Raw genomic sequence first — 18,099 nt, 5'->3', positions numbered from 1 at the left:
AGGCATCGAACAGAGTGAAGTAACCAACACAGCTGATATTTATGAGGATATATTACACAAAACACCTTGACTTTTATGCCAACATGGTAGATAGAGTGGAGATGATGAGGGAGGTTGGAGGTTCAGACCCAAAGCACAAAGTGTGGAAGAGTGACAAACAAGAGGTATAGGATATAACAGTAGGATAATACAAGACATATAGCACATTAAAGACATAAGGAAAAGAAAATAATACACTATAGAGACCTCGACCCATATCAAGGTATGCCCATTGTATGCAAAGACACGCTCGAAGGAAAACCTCTAAAAAAGGAAACCGGAGATGGTAAGGATGCTATGAGAAGATGGAGACAACAGGGGAGGGAGCAGCTTAGAACATGCCGCCACCCATGCCGCCCATGCCGCCCATACCACCCATACCACCGGCAGGGGCAGGGGCCTTCTCCTCGGGAGCCTCAACAATGGCAACCTCGGTGGTACCGAGGAGAGAAGAGACACCGCTGGCATCAACGAGAGCAGTGCGGACGACCTTCAGGGGGTCAACAACACCGGCAGAGATCATGTCAACGTACTCGCCCTTGGAGCTGTCGAAACCACGGTTGAAATCCTTGGCGAACTCATCAGTGAGCTTACCGACGATAACGCTGCCCTCAAGACCGGCGTTCTCGACGATGGTGCGGGCAGGGCGAGTGATGGCGCTCTTGACGATGCTGACACCAAGCTGCTGGTCGAAGTTGGCGGGCTTGACGTTCTCGAGGCCGTTGGCAGAGGCCTTGAGGAGGGCGGTACCACCACCGGGGAGGATACCCTCCTCGACGGCAGCGCGGGTGGCGTTGAGAGCATCCACGACACGGTCCTTCTTCTCGCCGACCTCAACCTCGGAGGCGCCACCGACCTTGATGACGGCAACACCGCCGGAGAGCTTAGCAAGGCGCTCCTGGAGCTTCTCCTTCTCGTACTCGGAGGTACCGGGGTCGGACATGACACCACGGATTTGCTCGCAGCGCTGAGCAATGGAGTCCTTGCTGCCCTCGCCGTTCAGGATAATGGTATCCTCCTTGGTGATGGTGATGGAGCCGGTGGAACCGAGCATGTCGGGGGTGAGTTTCTCGAGCTTGATGTCAAGCTCGTCGGTGAAGACGGTACCGTTGGTGAGGACACCAAGGTCACCGAGGATGCTCTTGCGGTTGTCACCGAAGCCGGGGGCCTTGACGGCAGCAACCTGGAGCTGGCCACGGAGCTTGTTCAGGATGCAGACGGCGAGAGCCTCACCCTCGATGTCCTCGGCAATGATAACAAGGGGGCGGCGGAGAGTGGTGGAGGCCTCAAGGGCAGGGATGATGTCCTGGACAGCGGAGATCTTCTTCTCGGAAAGAAGGATCAAAGGCTTCTCGAACTCAACCTTCTGCGACTTGGCATCGGTGATAAAGTAGGGAGAGGTGTATCCACGGTCGAAGCGCATACCCTCGGTAACCTCAAGCTCGTCATCAAGAGTCTTGCCCTCCTTCACGGTGATGACACCCTCCTTGCCAACGCGCTCCATGGCGGTGGAGATAAGCTTGCCGACGTGGGTATCGCCGTTGGCGGAGATGGTAGCGACCTGGGCAATCTCCTCACCAGTGGTGATATCACGCTTGTTCTGCTGGAGGTAGTCCACGACGGCATCCACAGCCTGCTGAATACCGCGGCGCAAATCCATAGGGTTGCAGCCGGCAGCAACGTTCTTAACGGTTTCGGAGAAGATAGCACGGGCAAGGACGGTAGCGGTGGTAGTACCGTCACCGGCGATTTCGTTGGTCTTGGAAGCGACATCCTGGAGGAGACGGGCACCGAGGTTCTCGAACTTGTCCTGGAGCTGGATAGCCTTGGCAACAGTAACACCGTCTAATCAAGTCAGCCTCAATTTGGAAGTATTGTGATGAACGGTCTGTCTGCAGCGGAATGATTGAAGATGTGACAATGAACCTACCCTTAGTGATCTTGGGAGAGCCGTAAGGAGACTCAATCAACACATTGCGACCCTTGGGACCGAGGGTAGATGTGACAGCCTTTGCAAGGGTGTCGACACCCTTGAGGAGCGAAGAGCGAGCTTCGACGCCGAACTTGAGCTCCTACGTGTTATTAGCAACCGGCTTTCGGGAGCTGCGGAAGAGCTGAAAGGCATCGATTGAATCGCAATCAAGCTCAAACGTACCTTGTGAGCAAACCGTTGCTGCTGGAGGTTGAGACCAGTAGGCTTGGAGAAAGCAGCGCGCTTGGTAGCGGCAGAGAGGACCGAGGTCCTGGAAGAGAGAGCTCGCTGCATATTTAAAGGGAGAAAGGGGGAGAAAAAAAAATTAGGACAAGACAAATACGAAGATCAAGGAGCAAAAGGAGAACTGCCCGATCAGGACTCCGGAGCAGAACGATTGCAGAAGAATGAGGATGAAGAGATAGAGGATGAGAAGGGCGCGAAGGTGAGAGATGAAGCCAAAGTCTCGAAAATTTTCCAGGCCTTTCTCGATCTCCGGATTTCTTGGCGGCAGAAGCTCCTAGAAGGTCACGTGTTGAGTATCCGAGGGTGTCGCCTCGGGTTGTCGGAACAGCTCAGCTGTATAGCCTTGTTTACTGTCTACTCCCTCCACCGTCCACAACAAAACCTTTACACAGTGAAAATCTTCCACAAGACTGTAAATCAAGTGCATTTTGCGCTGCCTGTCCATGACTTGGCTGTTAGAGATATTAACGATGACCTCTCAAGATATAAATCGCGGAGACACTCCGCGTACCCGCTAATAACCGCCCAAATCATCCCGCAAAAAAACAACATGTTTGAAAAAGATCAAGTGCATCAGATTCAGATTATATCGCTCCATATACCAGCACCCTGGTCACTGAAAGACAAATTCTGTTCATGAAACATATTCCCCTCCACACCTTGATTGGTCTGATCCAGATAATAAAACTGGTCAAAATTCGGAGCAGTCTGAAAGTCGTGAAAGTTCTCAAAGGAATTTTGGTCGGGGGAGAATAAATTAGGAAGGATATCCTGCCCGTTCGGCAGGCCCTTGTACACCAGCGTGGGCAAATCGATGCTGGGGTCGCCGGTGGGACTGTACTTGAAGTCCTGCATCTCTTCGGCTGAGAGTTGAGAATTTGCAGGTGCACGAGGTGTCTCTTGCATGACAGCGCTCTGGAGGAATTGGAAATTGTTTGTTGGTATCGACGACATAGGGATCGAGTTGGATATGACCTCGCTTTTGATAGATCCGTAGTGCCCATCGTCAGAGTTAACTTGCGGCTTCAGTGCCGGCATTTCGGCCACAGAATTAGCGGAGGCTATGTCCAAAGAAGGGGCTTTCAAAGGTGCTGCGCGGTCCAGCGTTTCGAGCATAGCCTTGGGACATTTGAAAATGACTATTTTGGACTGGGGTTGAGGGGTTGGCGAACGCTGCCTGTCATGAGGAAGTTGTAGAAACCTAGCGCCAGGCGCTAATAGCTCATCTCCGCTATCCGACGCTGTATTCTCTTCTTCCCAAATCTGTGGCCGCAGACTTTGTGCAGGCTTTGATCTCGGACGAGTCTTGCGTCTTTTGGACGCTCGGTATCCAGTCCACTCCTCGCCGCTGTCTTCATCGATCATGGTTCCGGCCGCACCGGCATCACGGGAGCCTCTCTGATATTTAGAACCTGGTGGGCTAGAGCTCTTGGAGACACCTGACGTCGAGCCTCTTTTGAGAGGTGGGGGGACGTCCTTTCCCTCTTGCACCCGACGAGCACGCACCTTTGCCAGGTGCTGCACAATTGCTCCTTCCGTTACGTTGTGTCCCATCGTTTTCGCAACATCCGCCCAGGGAATTTTGATTGACTGTGAATTGCAGACCGACTGAACCGTCAGGAGAGTGAGCTCGTTGAGATTCTCTAGAGCAAGAATAAGAGTTAGTGAATGACTGGAAACTGAAAAGCGCTCAACTGAGCGCAAGGAACGGAGACTTACCATCCCAGCGTACAATAGTACGCTTCTTGGGCCTCTTGGACAATGGTTTGCTCATATTGGTGACGACGTTGGGAGAGTGAGGTGAATACTGAATAGAAGTGAATCCAATTGATATCAATTGAGGTTTCAGGATCAATGGCCTTTTGGAGAGATAATCAATGAGGCAGCGAACGAGGTAGTGAATGAGGTAGTGAATGAGGTAGTGGATGAGAGAAGAGGGTGTATCAATACTTCGAGCGAATTGAGAGATCTGATTGGGTTGCTGATGAAGGTTGAGTGAGGAAGAGAGAACGAGTGGTGAGGCCACGGGTTGATGAAGAAATGACGCTGGCGTTTGAGCCTGAGGCTTGAGATGCGCGATTTTCGCAGAATGAGTTATTATGTATCTTCTACTAGAAGCTGAGGTTTGAGACTCAGGAAACAAGTGGTCAGTTTTCAAATTCGAAAGCTCCAGATCAAATCTTTAAGCTAGCTTGTAAGTACAGGCAGTAGAGAGTTTGATATTGCCTAGGAATCGCATAGTACATACTTCAGCTATCTACACTATATCTACAACGGACTCTGCAATAGAGCCTGCTTACAGTAGCGAAGATCTCTCGAGGAGTTTGGCATGGTGTTTGTAGTCTGCAACTGATAAGGTGCCATCCATGTTTGTGAGCATGCTAAAGTGTGGATAGAACTAGGCCTGAGGAGTATTCGACTGATGGGAGCTATCATAAATCGTAAGTCTAAATTGCATACTTATACAGCTACCCGGGATTATAAAGAGAATAATGACCACGATGTTCAGATCCATTGTGATGGAATAGACCTCGTCGATGGACGACGAATACGAAGTAGATTTGCGAATCATGATTGGCTGCTGATTAGCAGTCACGTGTAGACATCACATGACCGAGATCCCGATCCTCCGAACTCGACGGTCTGCAAAGCATCACACCCGACAGCTTGATCCCTTTTCAATTGAATCACCTCATTCCCCTTCAACCGTCAAGATGGTCTTCGCCTGGAAATCCGCTGGTTTGACGTACGACACCCATCGCTTTCTGTCCGCAACCCCAATTTGAGTGCCTCCGCTGACAATGCCGACTTTTTCAGGTACAACCGCTACCTGGCCGTCGCTGCTCGCACGGTCCGCCGCTCCCTCAAGGACGGTCCTCGTCTCGCTGCCGAGCGCCGTGGAAACATGGACCTGCGTTTCGCCAAGTGGGAGGTGCGTCAACGATTCCCAAAAACCTGGTCGGAGATGTTAGGAGGCTGTGACTAACCGATCCTCGGATGTAGAACGGCAAGCAGGGCGAAGTCAAGAACCTTGCCGAAGCCAACGACCAGGCCATCGCCGGCCAGGCCGAGTCGAAATAATCGCTTCTGCAAGATCTCGAAAGCGGAGCGACTAGTTGTACTTTAGGGGTGATTGGGACATACTGGGATTCGGCGGAATTCAGATGCCGTGAAGGACTGAATCTTTGTAGCGATATGGCATGTTGATACGGTTCAAACAGGAGGGATACTTTCCTCCTGCCTACCATTCCCAAATAGAGATATTTTTTGTTGTGCAATCCATTCAATCCTGAAATATAGACATAGATTTGCCGCAGACTGTAGGCTGGCCCTGCACTGACTTGTTCGGGAGTCTTTCCCTTTCCCTGTCCGCCCGAACTCTCCACTCCCCGCCATCCCCTCACCCAACCTTTCCTCCTCACCAATCCTCGAAGTGACGCAGCTCCTCGTTATTTTTGAGATCTTGCAGCTGGCTGTGAATGATCGCGTTTCCTTATGTTACCGAATAATCAGGCCCGAGCTGCAACGACGCGAATTGTTTCGCAGTCTGTTGTTCCACGCGATATCACCGAGAAATTCTCACAAGCTGCATCAAGTACGACTCTTCCCTTGAAGCCAAGTCTATACCCTCAACCTGAAGAATAAGCAGAGTATACTGATTAGAAATTGTCGCTTTAGCTTTGAAAATCGGCCAGCTCGTCAAAGATGAGTACTTCACGCTTTTTGAGGCTGTCGGAGCCTTGGAGGTACGCAGCATTCCCCGGCTATTGCGCAAGACGTCCATGATATTGAGCTAAAGATTATGCCGTTATAGATTATGGATCCTAAAATGGACAGCGGATATCTCGCCCCCGACGAGAGCGGACAAAGCCTGGAGGACGACTATGACGTCTTGCGCGAGTTGACACCAGAAGAAGTGATATGGGTTATGGACGAGCTGCTTTGCCATGAGGTGGGTAAGAAATGTTCGGCATCTTGACCCTGCCCTTTCTGAAGGGATCATTCTAAAAGTCTGGTTGAAATAGGTAGCTTGGTATATGGGTCATCCTCTGTCGCAGACCCTTTTCACCTCTCTCCACCTCGATAAGCTCCTCTGGCCTGTACCGAGAGACTTTGAAGATACGCGTTTTGGACGTTGCAGACCTACGGGTGACAGGGAAGAGCCGGATATAGTGCATATTGTGCTGCGCGCATACTGCCTTGGACTGATCAAGTGCTGCGGTTTTGTTCATGCGCGAGTGACCAAGGAATTCTACTACGAGGTTAGGACCTAGGTACCAGTGCATTCTGGCGAAACCGATACTGACTTCTCTGGTACTCAGGAAGAGGACTTTAGCACCCAGCTCTACAATCGCTCTCTATTATCCGATTTTGATACCCATCTTTTTGTTACCCTCTTGACCCGGGCGATTTCTTGGATAGACGAGCAGAACGCAATCGACGAAAACGTGAAACACGCCTTGAAAATTCGATTAGAGTTTCGAAATGTGTTTATCTTGGGCCTGCAACAGGATACAAACATTTTGCAGACAAGATCAATGGACAAATTCGAGTCCTGTTTGTCGATATTGCCTTCTCTGTCTGAGTCAAGACATCTGGGCAAGCCTGTTCCCGAGGCATTTAGTTGGAAAGTACAGCGGAAACTGGCTAGCACAGTTCCGCCTCGGCCGATGGTGAGGATCAGTATTGAGGATGCGCTGGCGCATCTCAAAAGACTATACCAGGACGGAATCCACCTCAATCAACTGCTTGATTATAGCGGACCGTCCAACTTGAGGGTATGTCCTCTGATGCTCCTGAATGCCATATCCTAACTTCCCAGGCCGCTGTTTGGGCCCTTCTCTCCCGAAAACCCCAGCCATCGGTGTATATTCGATCCCTTGTTCAGACTCTTATTATGAGCAAGTCAACCATTCTTGGGGTTGTTTCAGCCAAACAGTTTATCTACGACGAGCTAGCAGCCTTGATTCTTCCATCAAATATATTGCTCGAGGCAAGCCTCGATGAAACCGAAGTGCCTTCCGACCCTCGTTTTCAAATAGCTCAATTGATGGATGGCTTCGTGAGGCGGTTCACCCAGGTACGGACTACTGAAGCACCGTTTCTATTGGTCTAACGGTATTTGCAGCCATTCGTCGATACGCTCCGGAGCGCTTGTCTGAACCGCTGCCGTATCCGCAGAACCGTCTGCCATACCATAGTTGATTGGGATAATCTGCAGATGGAGGTTTGTATTGTTTTGGGCAGACAATCGAATATCAGCTCACGTTCTACAGGCCGAAGATCTCGACGAACAGCTTCGCACATTAAGCGAAGAACCCCCCCTTGAGTTTCCAAATGGAGACACTACATATTCTTATCCCCTCAGCAGCTGGACATACCACCAGAAGCTCATCCAATTCCGGCTAATTCTTCAACTCGGATTCGAGCTCTCGATATATGCCCCAGAGGAGCTCGCCGGGATGTACTGGTATTTATCGCATATCTGCTCCACACACCTGGGGCATATCGACCGGATCCGTACGTTTGTCGTGTCCGCCGCAAAGAGAAATCGATCAAACCCAGCAAGCTACTCCACACTTCGCAAATCATTCCTCCTCTTCGATCGTATCACTACGCAAATTGTCGCCATTGACGCCCTCGCCATATCCCTCCACGCCCTCTACGTCCTCTTAGCTCGCCACAAAATCCTCCCAACCGCCTCCGCGCCCCAAGCATATTCCAACGATCGTCTACGCTACGAGCTCCGCATGAAGCCCTTCCTCCATATAACCCTCCCCGAACCCGTCCCGTATGAGGAATATAGCCGCGAAGCCACACTTCAAGGCGACAGCGACGACATCGTGATGGAGCGCGCAACCCGGGCAGTCGGAGAGGCTCGAAAAGCCTGGGAAACAACGCTCTCCAACGGCCCCTTCCTCGAAGACTCAGAAGGACCGAAACCCAATGCACCGGCCATAGAAGAGGATTGGAAGCGCGATGTCAAAGATACGATGCGCGCCTGCATCGGCGCCAGCATCGCCATCGAGACGGTGAAAAAGGCAATCCTAGCTCAGAAACCGCGCAACTCAAAGCAACCCCACCCGCAGTCTCAGCCGCTGAACCTCCGTGTCGAGATTCCAGAACCTGGTTCCAAAGGCCGCTGGCACGACTGGTGGGCTGTCCCGCAAATTGTGCAAGCGCAGCCGAGCACAAAGCCATAAATGATGAAATGAGAATCCGTAGGGTATGACCAAAGGTCTGTATCATCGCGCTAGTGACGGAGTCCACACTATGCAGAGAATTCAAGTTCGGAACTCTAAACTCCAACCGTTGGCTGAGCTCGCTTGGAAACATTATCCGCATTCTGCATTCTGTGAGCTACCAGATGCCGAGCCCTGTCTCGCGCTGGAATGCAATATGTCCCACCGACTACCGAGTAAAACTATACGGTAACGAGATTATGTGTACTAGGGTAGATTAGTCTAGACGCGACGCTATAGAACTAGGAACGGATCGATGTATGGACTTGGATTTGCCTGCAGATTACGGAGTACATACTACATAGACTACAGTAAACTACTCAAATTTGAGCCCTTGCGCGGTTTGGAACTTGGAGGCTAGCCTCATAGGTACGGAGGACTCCGTATTTTGGTATGATGTGGGATGGGATGGCATATTTTCAATTTTACCTTTCTTTTCTGCCAAACCGAACTGAAGTTCCTCCTTTGTGCGACAAACAGAACAATTCTAGAACATCTCTTTCGCATATCGATTCGAGATCTTAAGAGTCAAAAGTAGATCTGACAGACTGACCCGCTGTTCTGGTCCACTGCATCAGTGATGGTAGTCTTGGCTGGAGGCCCTCGGTTCTGAGCACGGACGCTAGGACGCTAACTACCGCGATTCCGCAAGCTTCCAAGTTCCCTAGCCAAATAATAATCACTGCTGCTGCTGGCTGCTGCTGCTGCTGCGCGAAGGGGAATTCAAATCACGACAAAAGTACCGCCTACCGCGCTTCTGGGTTTGTCTTGTCTCCATTAATTAAATCTCTGCCTTTTCTCTTCTGTCGCTTCCCCAGCATGGTATCTATGGCACGGGCGACATTGAGATTGAATGCGTTGAGCTTAAATTGAACCCCCCTCTGAGTTGAGGTTCAGAGTTTCTGCGCGACCACGACCCCAGCAGCTGCCACTCCAGCCTGCCACTACTGGCCGTCCGTCACCACTCAGCACTGTCGACCCGCGACGATCCTCCACTTACCTCCTATCGCTAGATCAGAATTGCTTCTTTTCTGGTTAAGTTATTAATACTTCGCTTTTTAGAGCGCTGGGTTGCACCGATCGGGGTTTTAATGTCTGTCGCACGCTTCTTGGGTTCTTGTTAGGCGGCTCGCCTTTCCTTCGTTTTCCTAGCGACCGCATTCGCCTTCCCCCTCTTGGTCGGCCATCGTGGGAAGGCCTGCGAGTGCGATGCCTATGTATCCCATCCGACGCCGGCCACGCGAGTGCAAGACCTGCCATCAGTGTCGTGCCAGCAAAGTCCGCTGTGACCGAAATGTCCCATGCAGTAATTGCGTCAAGCGCGGATTCAGCTGCACATACGGCCGCCCAGCTCCAGGACCATCCCCAGTCGCTTCAAGACCGTCGATTGTCTCCGAGAGCTTTGCTGCCCCGACAGCTGTAAGCACAACTGCGCCGCAAACCTACCCTTCGTCCACCTATCCTACGAGTAATCATGATGCTTTCTACGCTGCCGATTCTGAAGCCGACGACCCAACTTCGGATACCGTCCAGATTTCTCCCTACGAGTGGGAGGAATTAAACAACAAGATGCGCGACATGGCGCAGGTTATCGCAAGCATGAAATCAATCGTCCAGGCACATTCAAATCCGCCGCCGCCTCGGAAGCTCACAGAGCCTCACTCGGAGGTGTCAACGGTCGACATGGGCAGGTCTCCATCGGTGCAGGATAGCTTGTATGGGTCCACGACACTGAAAACGGGGACCGTTCACATCGGAAACCGATCTGCGCTGCATGATATTTTGGACAAAACAAAAAGTTCGGCTGGTCCGGCGCAGGTGCTGCCGAAGGACGATTTGCTTGGCGAGCTGGCGCTGGAGAATGATAGTGCTGGATATCCGTTCGTGGACCTCTGGTCGTCAGATCTGGTCACTTTCAATATCGGAGGGGTTTGCGATGTACTGCCTCCGGATGACCATTTTCTCAAGTGAGTACAAACGTGTCCTCACTTCGCATGAGCATATCTGACTGCCGCAGATTCTTGGGTCACTATAACGACATCGCAGCTGTATTGTACCCTGTGCTCCCTGATATTGACAAATTTGGGGTCGACGTGAAGTTGTTATTGGATGGCCGGAAACGAGCGGGTGGGGTGTATAAACCGGATGGCAATGGCGAAATGAAACCATTTGGGATGAGTGTCACGTTCCTCAGTCTCTGCTTCGCAGTTCTCGCGTCCGGCTGTCAGCTGTCTGATCTGCCAGGAATTCAACGCGAAATGACTTCCTGGGTTTATGGTAAGTAGGCTCTAGAGAATAACGGGATTCGGCCGGCTGACAATCTTTAGTTTCATGCTCCTATCAGTGTCTCCGCATGCTGAATTATGTGTCACGGCCAACGGTAGAAATCATCCAGATTCTGTTGATTATTAGCAACGTCCTATCATATAATATGCATGCGGGCGCCTCTTACACAATGTTGGGTTGGTATTGATGTCGAGTACGTACCGTTAATTGAGCTAATTTTCACCCATAGGAATGACGGAACGTATGTGCATGGTCCTTGGACTGCACGCAGAAGCACCTGGCTATCCACCAGCCTTGCAAGAAGCTCGGAGGAGGGTTTGGTACGTGTTGCGATTTGATCTCACAGGACCGCTGCTGATAGAACCCAATAGGTGGGCTATGGCATTTCAAAACAGTCATTTTTCCTTGGCTTATGATCGGCCTTCGATCACCATGATCAGCCAGCCTGAAATCCCGTATCATCGCAAGTCAATGCCGGGGCATCGGGCCTACTTCGAGACCCTGTCTCGCACCCTCGGGGTCGTGCTCGAGTCGCTTCGGTTGATGCTAGAGTCTCACCACTCCCATCTGCGACCACACGAAATCCGCGAATATGTGCATCGAATTCGCAACATCTTGGCAGAGACTGCACCGCGCCTGCGCTCCAAGGAGTACTGCCACTCGCTATCTGATAATATCGAACGTGCGGAGTTGAAGCTGCACTCGTCATATTATATCTCTGTCCTCTGCCGCGTATCTCTAGATCCCGACGTATCGATGGACGATCGGAAACGCGAAAGTATCCGGTATGACTGTATGACGAATCTAGTAAACACAATCGAAGCTTTTATTGAGCTGCACTCAATTAGCCCGTACGCGTCCCGCACATGGGTCAGCGTCCAGCGGACAATCGCATCAGCGTTTCTCCTGATCGCTAACACGACCGACAAACCCTGGTCACTGCACCGAGATCTGCTTGAGCGACTCGAGAAAGTCCTTGCAGATCATGTGTACACAGACGGCAGCTTTAGCTCGACCAACACGAACCGGACAGACTCTGCGAAACACCTCTCGTCTTCGCTGGAAGCGCTCCGCGCGGTAATCTCGGCGTTCAACACGGGTAAGAACGAGGGGTCAAGAGTAAAGGGGGAAGTTAGCGCGCCGACGAACTCGCACATTCCCCCTACAACCTTCCAGCCCTCGTCGCAATACACCCAATTCGCGACCTCCATGCCGCCGCCCTACACGCAGGCCGGTCTACCCTTGGAAGACGGACACATTGACAACATTCTCAACCAGGTGTCTGATGTAATGTTGTTTCCCAGCATGAATGTTGGTAATTCATGAAAGAGCATGACTGACGAAGACATGTATTTTTATCTCGCGCATTTGGAAGTCAACTTGGTAGCATTGTCATAGGTAGCATCGTCATCATCATCATTATAGACTGCAGAGCAGACTCAGAGCAGACCAGACTTGGGTAGCCGTATGATCTTAATGCCCAGCACAAGCACAGAGAAACCAACAGATCAGAAAATGAAAAACGAGCGGGATGTCTTTGGAAGTTATACCCCGAGCGATCGTAGATCCACCTAGAAACCCAGACCGTCCATCGCGGTGTTTTATTTTATTTCATTTTATTTTTTCCTTTCTGCATGACTCCGAGACCGAACGAGGCCCGCTTCGGCCGAGGCTTCTCACTTCGACCCCCCTACTGTCGACCGTCGGGGCCGGGGCGTGGAGTAGTATTGCCTGATCAGCACCGCCGGCCGGAACTCAGCCCTGTTTGCAATAATGGAATGGTAACTTTAGACTACGGAGTATGGAGTAGAATAGGTTCGCCACACAGGTTACTAGTACGGTCTTGCAGCTCCGATTCTCCAATCTTGTGCTGTGATCGTTGAGATCGGGGGTTTTAGCTGTAGTTGTTCATCTGGGGTGTGAGTGTGTTGTACTTACCAGTACGGTACTTGGCAACTTGTGAGGTGTGAGTTGTGAGGTGTTCGTTTTCATGACCACTGTTCTAGTGCAGTCTAGTGGCCGTTGGGATTTGGGGGGGCTATTTTCTTACATTTCATCTCGGGTTTAACTACGGACTCTAGTAAGTTTCGGATGGCGGGTTGGTCCATGCTATGGACTCTGGAGTAGCATGTGTTTCATAGGTACTCATCTTCTTCGGCCAACACTTGGGTTACTGTAACTAACCTGTGTGAAAGACGCACGGAGGATAGATATTCTGCAATCTGCAGTAGAGGCGACGTTGATCCCAAAGTAACAGACACAGATTATCCTCGGTATTTTCGGGATTTGATCCGATAGACGGGAAGTCAGTCCTGCTCGATGGTTCTAACTTCTGAGATTGCCAGCCTCCAGGTGGTTGATCCCCGGTTCACCTGCTCTTTCCTCCGGGGCCTGCCGCAGCGGGGTAACTTAGCTAGGTATGGCCGACGTAACGGCCGGAGGTTCATGAGTGAGACAGAGGTACGTAGGAGGCTGGGTGGCTTGCAGGTGGAAATGAGATGACATTCCAGATGGAATGAGAATGGGAATGAGTTATTTTCTGTTCTTGTTCATGATCTTGTGTAACTAGCTACAATTGGTAACAGGAGGTAAATCAATTCGTCTGGAGTATGTACAGTTCTCTCGGAGTACTCCATAGGTATATACAGTCGGTGCAATGAGCCCACCAGAACCAATCGCCGCGTTTAGTTATGTCTATGTCTCTTCGCTAATCGTAAGGCGTGAACATCAGCTAGTCTGTTCCCCTCCCTCATGCTACCTGCCGTGCTCGAACCTGATCCTTCAATCCGTCTCGTAAAAAGGATCGTTCGGGTTATACGGGAACTTCCGCACAATCACATCTCCCTGATATGACCACAGCTCGTCCTCAATCGGCGACAGCCGCACCGCACACGTCTCATTCGATTGTCCGAACGTTTCAACCGCCGTCGCCGACCCATTGAAGTAATTCACCCGCACCATATTCACTGTCTCTCTGCTCGGATCACCCAGAAGATAGTTCACCGGCATAAACTGGATACTCGAGTGCGCGGTTGTGAAGACCGTGTTTGGGAGATCACCTGTGTGCGGAACATGGTGCATACCCAGGTTCAACCAGAGGACGAGATCAGTTTGGTTCAGGCTCTCGCCGTTGAAGAACTTTTCGAAGTCAACTGGGGGATCATGCACGTCTTGGCTGTTGTAGGGGTGTGCGGCGAAGGGCTCAGTGTCGTGTTGCTGGGTGACTTGAACATCGTACTCGGCCCAGTGCGCGGCGTGAGCGAGGTTCGAAGAATTTTTGACGGTAAGATGTGCGACGCCTGAAGAGGGAAGGACTCGGTAGCCGCGATATTCCCCGTACTTGTTCTTCTGGTCTTGGTTGATGACGTGGATTTGGGTCTGGCCGTTGAAGCCCCAGTTGAAGCGGCCGTCGTCTTCGGAGGCAATGGTCTTGCGCTCGAGCTGCATGGTGTTGCGCGTCTTGTTACCGCTCCAGGAGAATTTCTTTTCCACAGGCACGACAGAGGTTAGTTCGATGGAGTTGTTTGTGCCGAGGATGTCAAAGTCTGCTTTGAAGTTTAGGACGTGATCGTGCATGGAGCCGGAGAGGGAGTCGTGGATCTGGTAGCCGAAGTCTTGGTTGTTGGCGTAGTAGGCTGATTGGATATAGCCCGACGCACGCACTTCGACGCCGATGGTGCCGTCTAGGTGGAAGTTGTAGCTGAACATGTAGTCGTAGTTGCCAATCGTGGAGACTGTGCGGATGGTGAAGTAGACGTTCTTCGTGACGGTCACGTAGTCGGAGGTTGAGTGTCGCGACAGAGGGTAATCGGCATCGAATTCGAAGAGACAGAGGCTGTCGACGTGGGTATGAGTCTCTTCGGACTTGTAGAATGAAGTGTTGAGGTAAGAAGCGTATGATGGACAGTCGTAACCTTTGAGCAACTCGAAAGCGTAGGGGCCGAACCCGTAGTAGGAGTCTAGATATGCGACTCCAGATTGGACGGGATCGTTCGCAGCATAATGCGCGAGAGCCTCCTGCAGGCCCAACTCATAGAGAACTCTTTGACCCTTGTACTTGATGTCAAAGAGCGAGAGACCGGTGTCTCGGTTGAAGCCAATGTAGAAGGAAAAGTCCATCCAGGTGACATACTTCCGTTCGGTGTCAACGAAGTACCTTGCCCCGTCAGGGGCCACAGCCAATGGTGGCTGCTTTCGATCCTGGGGAGGGACAGGACCTCTCTGGTCGGTGTGGGCCCATGAATTGTCAACATTAGGACCGAGCTTGACAAAACCAGGAGACCAGTATGCCTCACGGAATTCCTCTGTTGTTTCATAAAAGATGTCATTGTACATCCAGCCTTGAACCTCCCACTGAGATGGGTCGCGACCGGTGACATCAGACTTCAAGTAAAGGCCCAGTGGTAGCAGAGTCCCACTGTCGAACTCATCGGTGGCCATGCCCCAGAACATGTCCCAGCGCACGATACGTCCATCGTCCTGCCACAGTGGGTCAATACCCCAGATATCTAGAGTATCATTGTCCAGACCAAGAGCAGTTCCATTCCACAAGTCGAGAGTAATGTCGGCGATGGAAGCACTTATCTTGAACAACCACTCTGAGTACACGGTCTCACCATCGGGCTCGACATTGCGCACATGCCCCTGGGTCTTGCGGGTATAAGGGAACTCGAGAGACTCCCAGGTGGAGACATTACTGATAGGTAAAGGTCCGACCAAGATGTCAGCATAGTATGGGTCGATTGTAGCTCGATTGTTCAGCCGAACATGTGCATATCGAGCTGGCGCAGGTGCATCGCCATCGAGGTAGGGAATCGCTTCTGTTTTGTTCGGGCGGTTCAACTCGATTAAAGCACTTGCAAATGAATTTAGTTTAATCATGAGCAGACGGCAACTCTTCACTTACATAGTGTTGTCCCACTCGCCAGCATTCTCTGATGCAGTCAAATTCAACTCGGGTCGTCCAAACAGCCAGTTCGCAACGGCAGCTGTCTCATCATCTGTTAGACCATACCACACATTCTCCTTCGGCGCGATGATCTTTTGCGGAGGTGTATCTTCGCATGAAGGCGTAGAATAGTTCTGGTAGGGCTTTATGTCCCAGTGACTACTTGGCTCTTGATTTGAGCGTCCTTGTAGACTGCGCATCAGGGCTTTTCGTCCCCGGTTCTTCTGACGTACGGCATCCGCACTGTGGTCAAGCTTGTTGGCGAAGACATCTCCTGCTAAGCTCCCTAGGAGAAGCAAAGAGGCAACACCATCGAACAGAGAGATAGAAAGCTTCATGGCTGTGTTTGTAGCCGGCTGTTCTGGCTCCAGGCTCTGAGCTGAAAGGATACAATATCATGGGGTTCTCGATGGCTTTTATAACCGCGAGCGAGTTCTAAATTGGCCTCGATAGCGAGCATTTGCGGCTCGGAAGCGCGACGGAACCGATAGCTGTCAGTCACCATTGAGCTGGATAATACAAGTCGGCCGAGCCATGATAAGCGAGTTGGTTTTGGAGCAATTTCCGTATACCGATTCCTCTGCGTCTAGGTTAACAACACGAAAGAATAGCAGGAAACCTCGCATGCACCTACCGGAAGAAGCGATATAGAGTCTTTTCAAGGCCAAAGCAAAGCTAGTTGGCATGGCACTCGAGGAGTTTGCCCATTAAGGGTCAAGCGCGGCGAGTCGGTGTGTTGGGGTAGATGCTGTAGCTTGAGAAGCATTATCTCCAACGAATCCAAACGATGCATGCGTATCAGATATCGGCGTTTGTCGGATACCAGATAAGGCGGAGACTCTTGTCCTCGCTTAGCTGTTAAGAATTGGGGAAAGTAGCCGTCGTCCTGATGAAGTCAAAGATGGGGAAGAAGTTGGAGAACATTGATATGACGAACGCGGGGTCAGGTGATGAGGCTGCTGCACTGCACTACAACACCTCCCTCTATACAGGAGCCACACCTGATTCTTTACTGCAGGTTTTATATACTGTTTTTAATATTGTCTTCAGATATCGCAAGTAGCTACCTCAGAACTCTACTTGGTTTACTGGGCCTAGTAGCCTGTTACCTACCTGGGTAATCCATGATCGCAGAGTGTTACTGTTTCTGGTGCCAGTGCAGCTGCAGAGCACTCAGGACATGATGAATTACAAACTCACTACGCGAGCAATGGCTCGAGGATGCATTGGGAGACACAAGTGTAGGTGATAGCTGAATGTGTGCTTCCATTCCAACGGTCTCGACATCGAGCTGACAGCATCTAGACCAGAGAAGCCAGAGCAGGTTCGCTTGATGGAGAGAGAGGATGGCATCTAGGGATGATTTGGAGTGCCACGTCGCCCGCGAAAACATCCCGTTGGGTGTTTCTTGAGGCTCGATCATTTTTCAAGGCTTGGGTGGTTCTGGAGACCCTGGACATGATATTCCTTTGCTCCCAACAATGATCAACCTCCAACAAACCAACCAAGCACTTTGGCCATGGTGGCAGATGCACTCTTTGAACATCCCAAGATGGAACTTCAGTGTGCCTTTTTCACAGGCAAGGCTTTGAGTCATCTTTCAGACCGGCAAGACACAACTTCAGTCACTTGCGGCAGTTTTGACCAATGATCAAGCGGCCTGGCTTCACTTGAAAGTGAAGCTTCATAAGAATGCGCGCATTATGGTGAAGCCCTCCCCTTCGCTTATGGAGAAAGACACAATACAGTGTCTTCGAAGAAAGGCACACTGCCTTGAATTATAAAAACCCATCCTCCCCCGGCTCACCACTTTCTCTCCTCTCCTCTCCTCTTCATCCTCCCCACCTCTCTTTAACTATCTTCCTCAACCCATCACCATGCGCCCACACTTGTGGGCTGCTTGGGCCCTCTCTGCTGGTGCTCAGCATGCAGCAGTGGATGATCCCGGCTCTAGCAGCGCTTCGATTGAGAACGCATCCGCCACTCTCTCTACCTTGCTCAATCAAACCATCTCTATTACCATGCTTTCTGGAGGCGTGCCTTATGGAACCAGCACCACCGACCTCAAGACTGTCACCACCAGTCAGGAGCTCAACGGCCCTGTTGTCCTCTCAGCCCGCGTTAATGAAGTCTTGTCTCTTCCAGAGAACGATGTCGTTGACCATGCCTCTTTCGTGACCCGAACTACTGAGATCTTTTCGACTGGTACTATGAACGACGCTGGTGACTATATCAAAACCATCCTTGTTGAAACGATCATCACCTGCGACTGCACCACTGAAGATCATGGCACTGGCATTGGCTCTGTCGAAACTGGCTCTGTCGAAACTGGCTCTGTCGAAACTGGCTCTGTCGAAACTGGCTCT

The 18,099-nt window shown here is 51.2% G+C and overlaps 6 protein-coding genes across 6 annotated transcripts; 3 read left to right on the top strand and 3 right to left on the bottom strand.

Annotated features, from left to right (window-relative positions):
• Positions 1 to 15: 15 nt before the first annotated feature.
• On the bottom strand, positions 16 to 2,467 carry hsp60 (chaperone ATPase HSP60). The gene is made up of 3 exons (XM_073712061.1): positions 2,195 to 2,467; positions 1,970 to 2,111; positions 16 to 1,884 (listed from the first exon to the last, which is right to left on the bottom strand). The coding sequence occupies exons 1-3, from the start codon at positions 2,303 to 2,305 to the stop codon at positions 371 to 373; spliced, it is 1,767 nt and encodes a 588-aa protein (XP_073568761.1). The 5' UTR covers positions 2,306 to 2,467; the 3' UTR covers positions 16 to 370.
• Positions 2,468 to 2,624: 157 nt separating this feature from the next.
• On the bottom strand, positions 2,625 to 4,487 carry BJY04DRAFT_194466 (uncharacterized protein). Its single transcript, XM_073712060.1, has 2 exons — positions 3,977 to 4,487; positions 2,625 to 3,900 (listed from the first exon to the last, which is right to left on the bottom strand). Exons 1-2 carry the CDS (start codon positions 4,029 to 4,031, stop codon positions 2,837 to 2,839), a joined length of 1,119 nt encoding a protein of 372 aa, XP_073568760.1. The 5' UTR covers positions 4,032 to 4,487; the 3' UTR covers positions 2,625 to 2,836.
• A 346-nt stretch (positions 4,488 to 4,833) lies between these two features.
• On the top strand, positions 4,834 to 5,535 carry BJY04DRAFT_194464 (ATP synthase subunit epsilon family protein). Its single transcript, XM_073712059.1, has 3 exons — positions 4,834 to 5,003; positions 5,075 to 5,189; positions 5,261 to 5,535. The coding sequence occupies exons 1-3, from the start codon at positions 4,867 to 4,869 to the stop codon at positions 5,336 to 5,338; spliced, it is 330 nt and encodes a 109-aa protein (XP_073568759.1). The 5' UTR covers positions 4,834 to 4,866; the 3' UTR covers positions 5,339 to 5,535.
• A 120-nt stretch (positions 5,536 to 5,655) lies between these two features.
• BJY04DRAFT_104334 (N-alpha-acetyltransferase 35, NatC auxiliary subunit) lies at positions 5,656 to 9,084 on the top strand. Its single transcript, XM_073707983.1, has 8 exons — positions 5,656 to 5,852; positions 5,936 to 6,003; positions 6,072 to 6,209; positions 6,283 to 6,519; positions 6,580 to 7,035; positions 7,080 to 7,337; positions 7,386 to 7,484; positions 7,534 to 9,084. Exons 1-8 carry the CDS (start codon positions 5,753 to 5,755, stop codon positions 8,458 to 8,460), a joined length of 2,283 nt encoding a protein of 760 aa, XP_073568758.1. The 5' UTR covers positions 5,656 to 5,752; the 3' UTR covers positions 8,461 to 9,084.
• Positions 9,085 to 12,382, top strand: BJY04DRAFT_104289 (uncharacterized protein). Its single transcript, XM_073707982.1, has 5 exons — positions 9,085 to 10,466; positions 10,517 to 10,776; positions 10,827 to 10,961; positions 11,015 to 11,105; positions 11,157 to 12,382. Exons 1-5 carry the CDS (start codon positions 9,709 to 9,711, stop codon positions 12,109 to 12,111), a joined length of 2,199 nt encoding a protein of 732 aa, XP_073568757.1. The 5' UTR covers positions 9,085 to 9,708; the 3' UTR covers positions 12,112 to 12,382.
• Positions 12,383 to 13,566: 1,184 nt separating this feature from the next.
• BJY04DRAFT_220542 (copper amine oxidase) lies at positions 13,567 to 16,071 on the bottom strand (the record flags this gene model as incomplete). Its single annotated transcript, XM_073716898.1, has 2 exons — positions 13,567 to 15,640; positions 15,692 to 16,071. The coding sequence occupies 2 exons, from the start codon at positions 16,069 to 16,071 to the stop codon at positions 13,567 to 13,569; spliced, it is 2,454 nt and encodes an 817-aa protein (XP_073568756.1).
• Between the last annotated feature and the right edge of the window lie 2,028 nt (positions 16,072 to 18,099).

The sequence above is a fragment of the Aspergillus karnatakaensis genome (genome assembly GCF_047715665.1).
Source record: "Aspergillus karnatakaensis strain CBS 102800 unplaced genomic scaffold BJY04scaffold_41, whole genome shotgun sequence".
Taxonomy (NCBI): Eukaryota; Fungi; Ascomycota; class Eurotiomycetes; order Eurotiales; family Aspergillaceae; genus Aspergillus; species Aspergillus karnatakaensis.
Note: the sequence above shows the minus strand (reverse complement) of the source record. Positions and strands in the feature narration are given on the sequence as shown.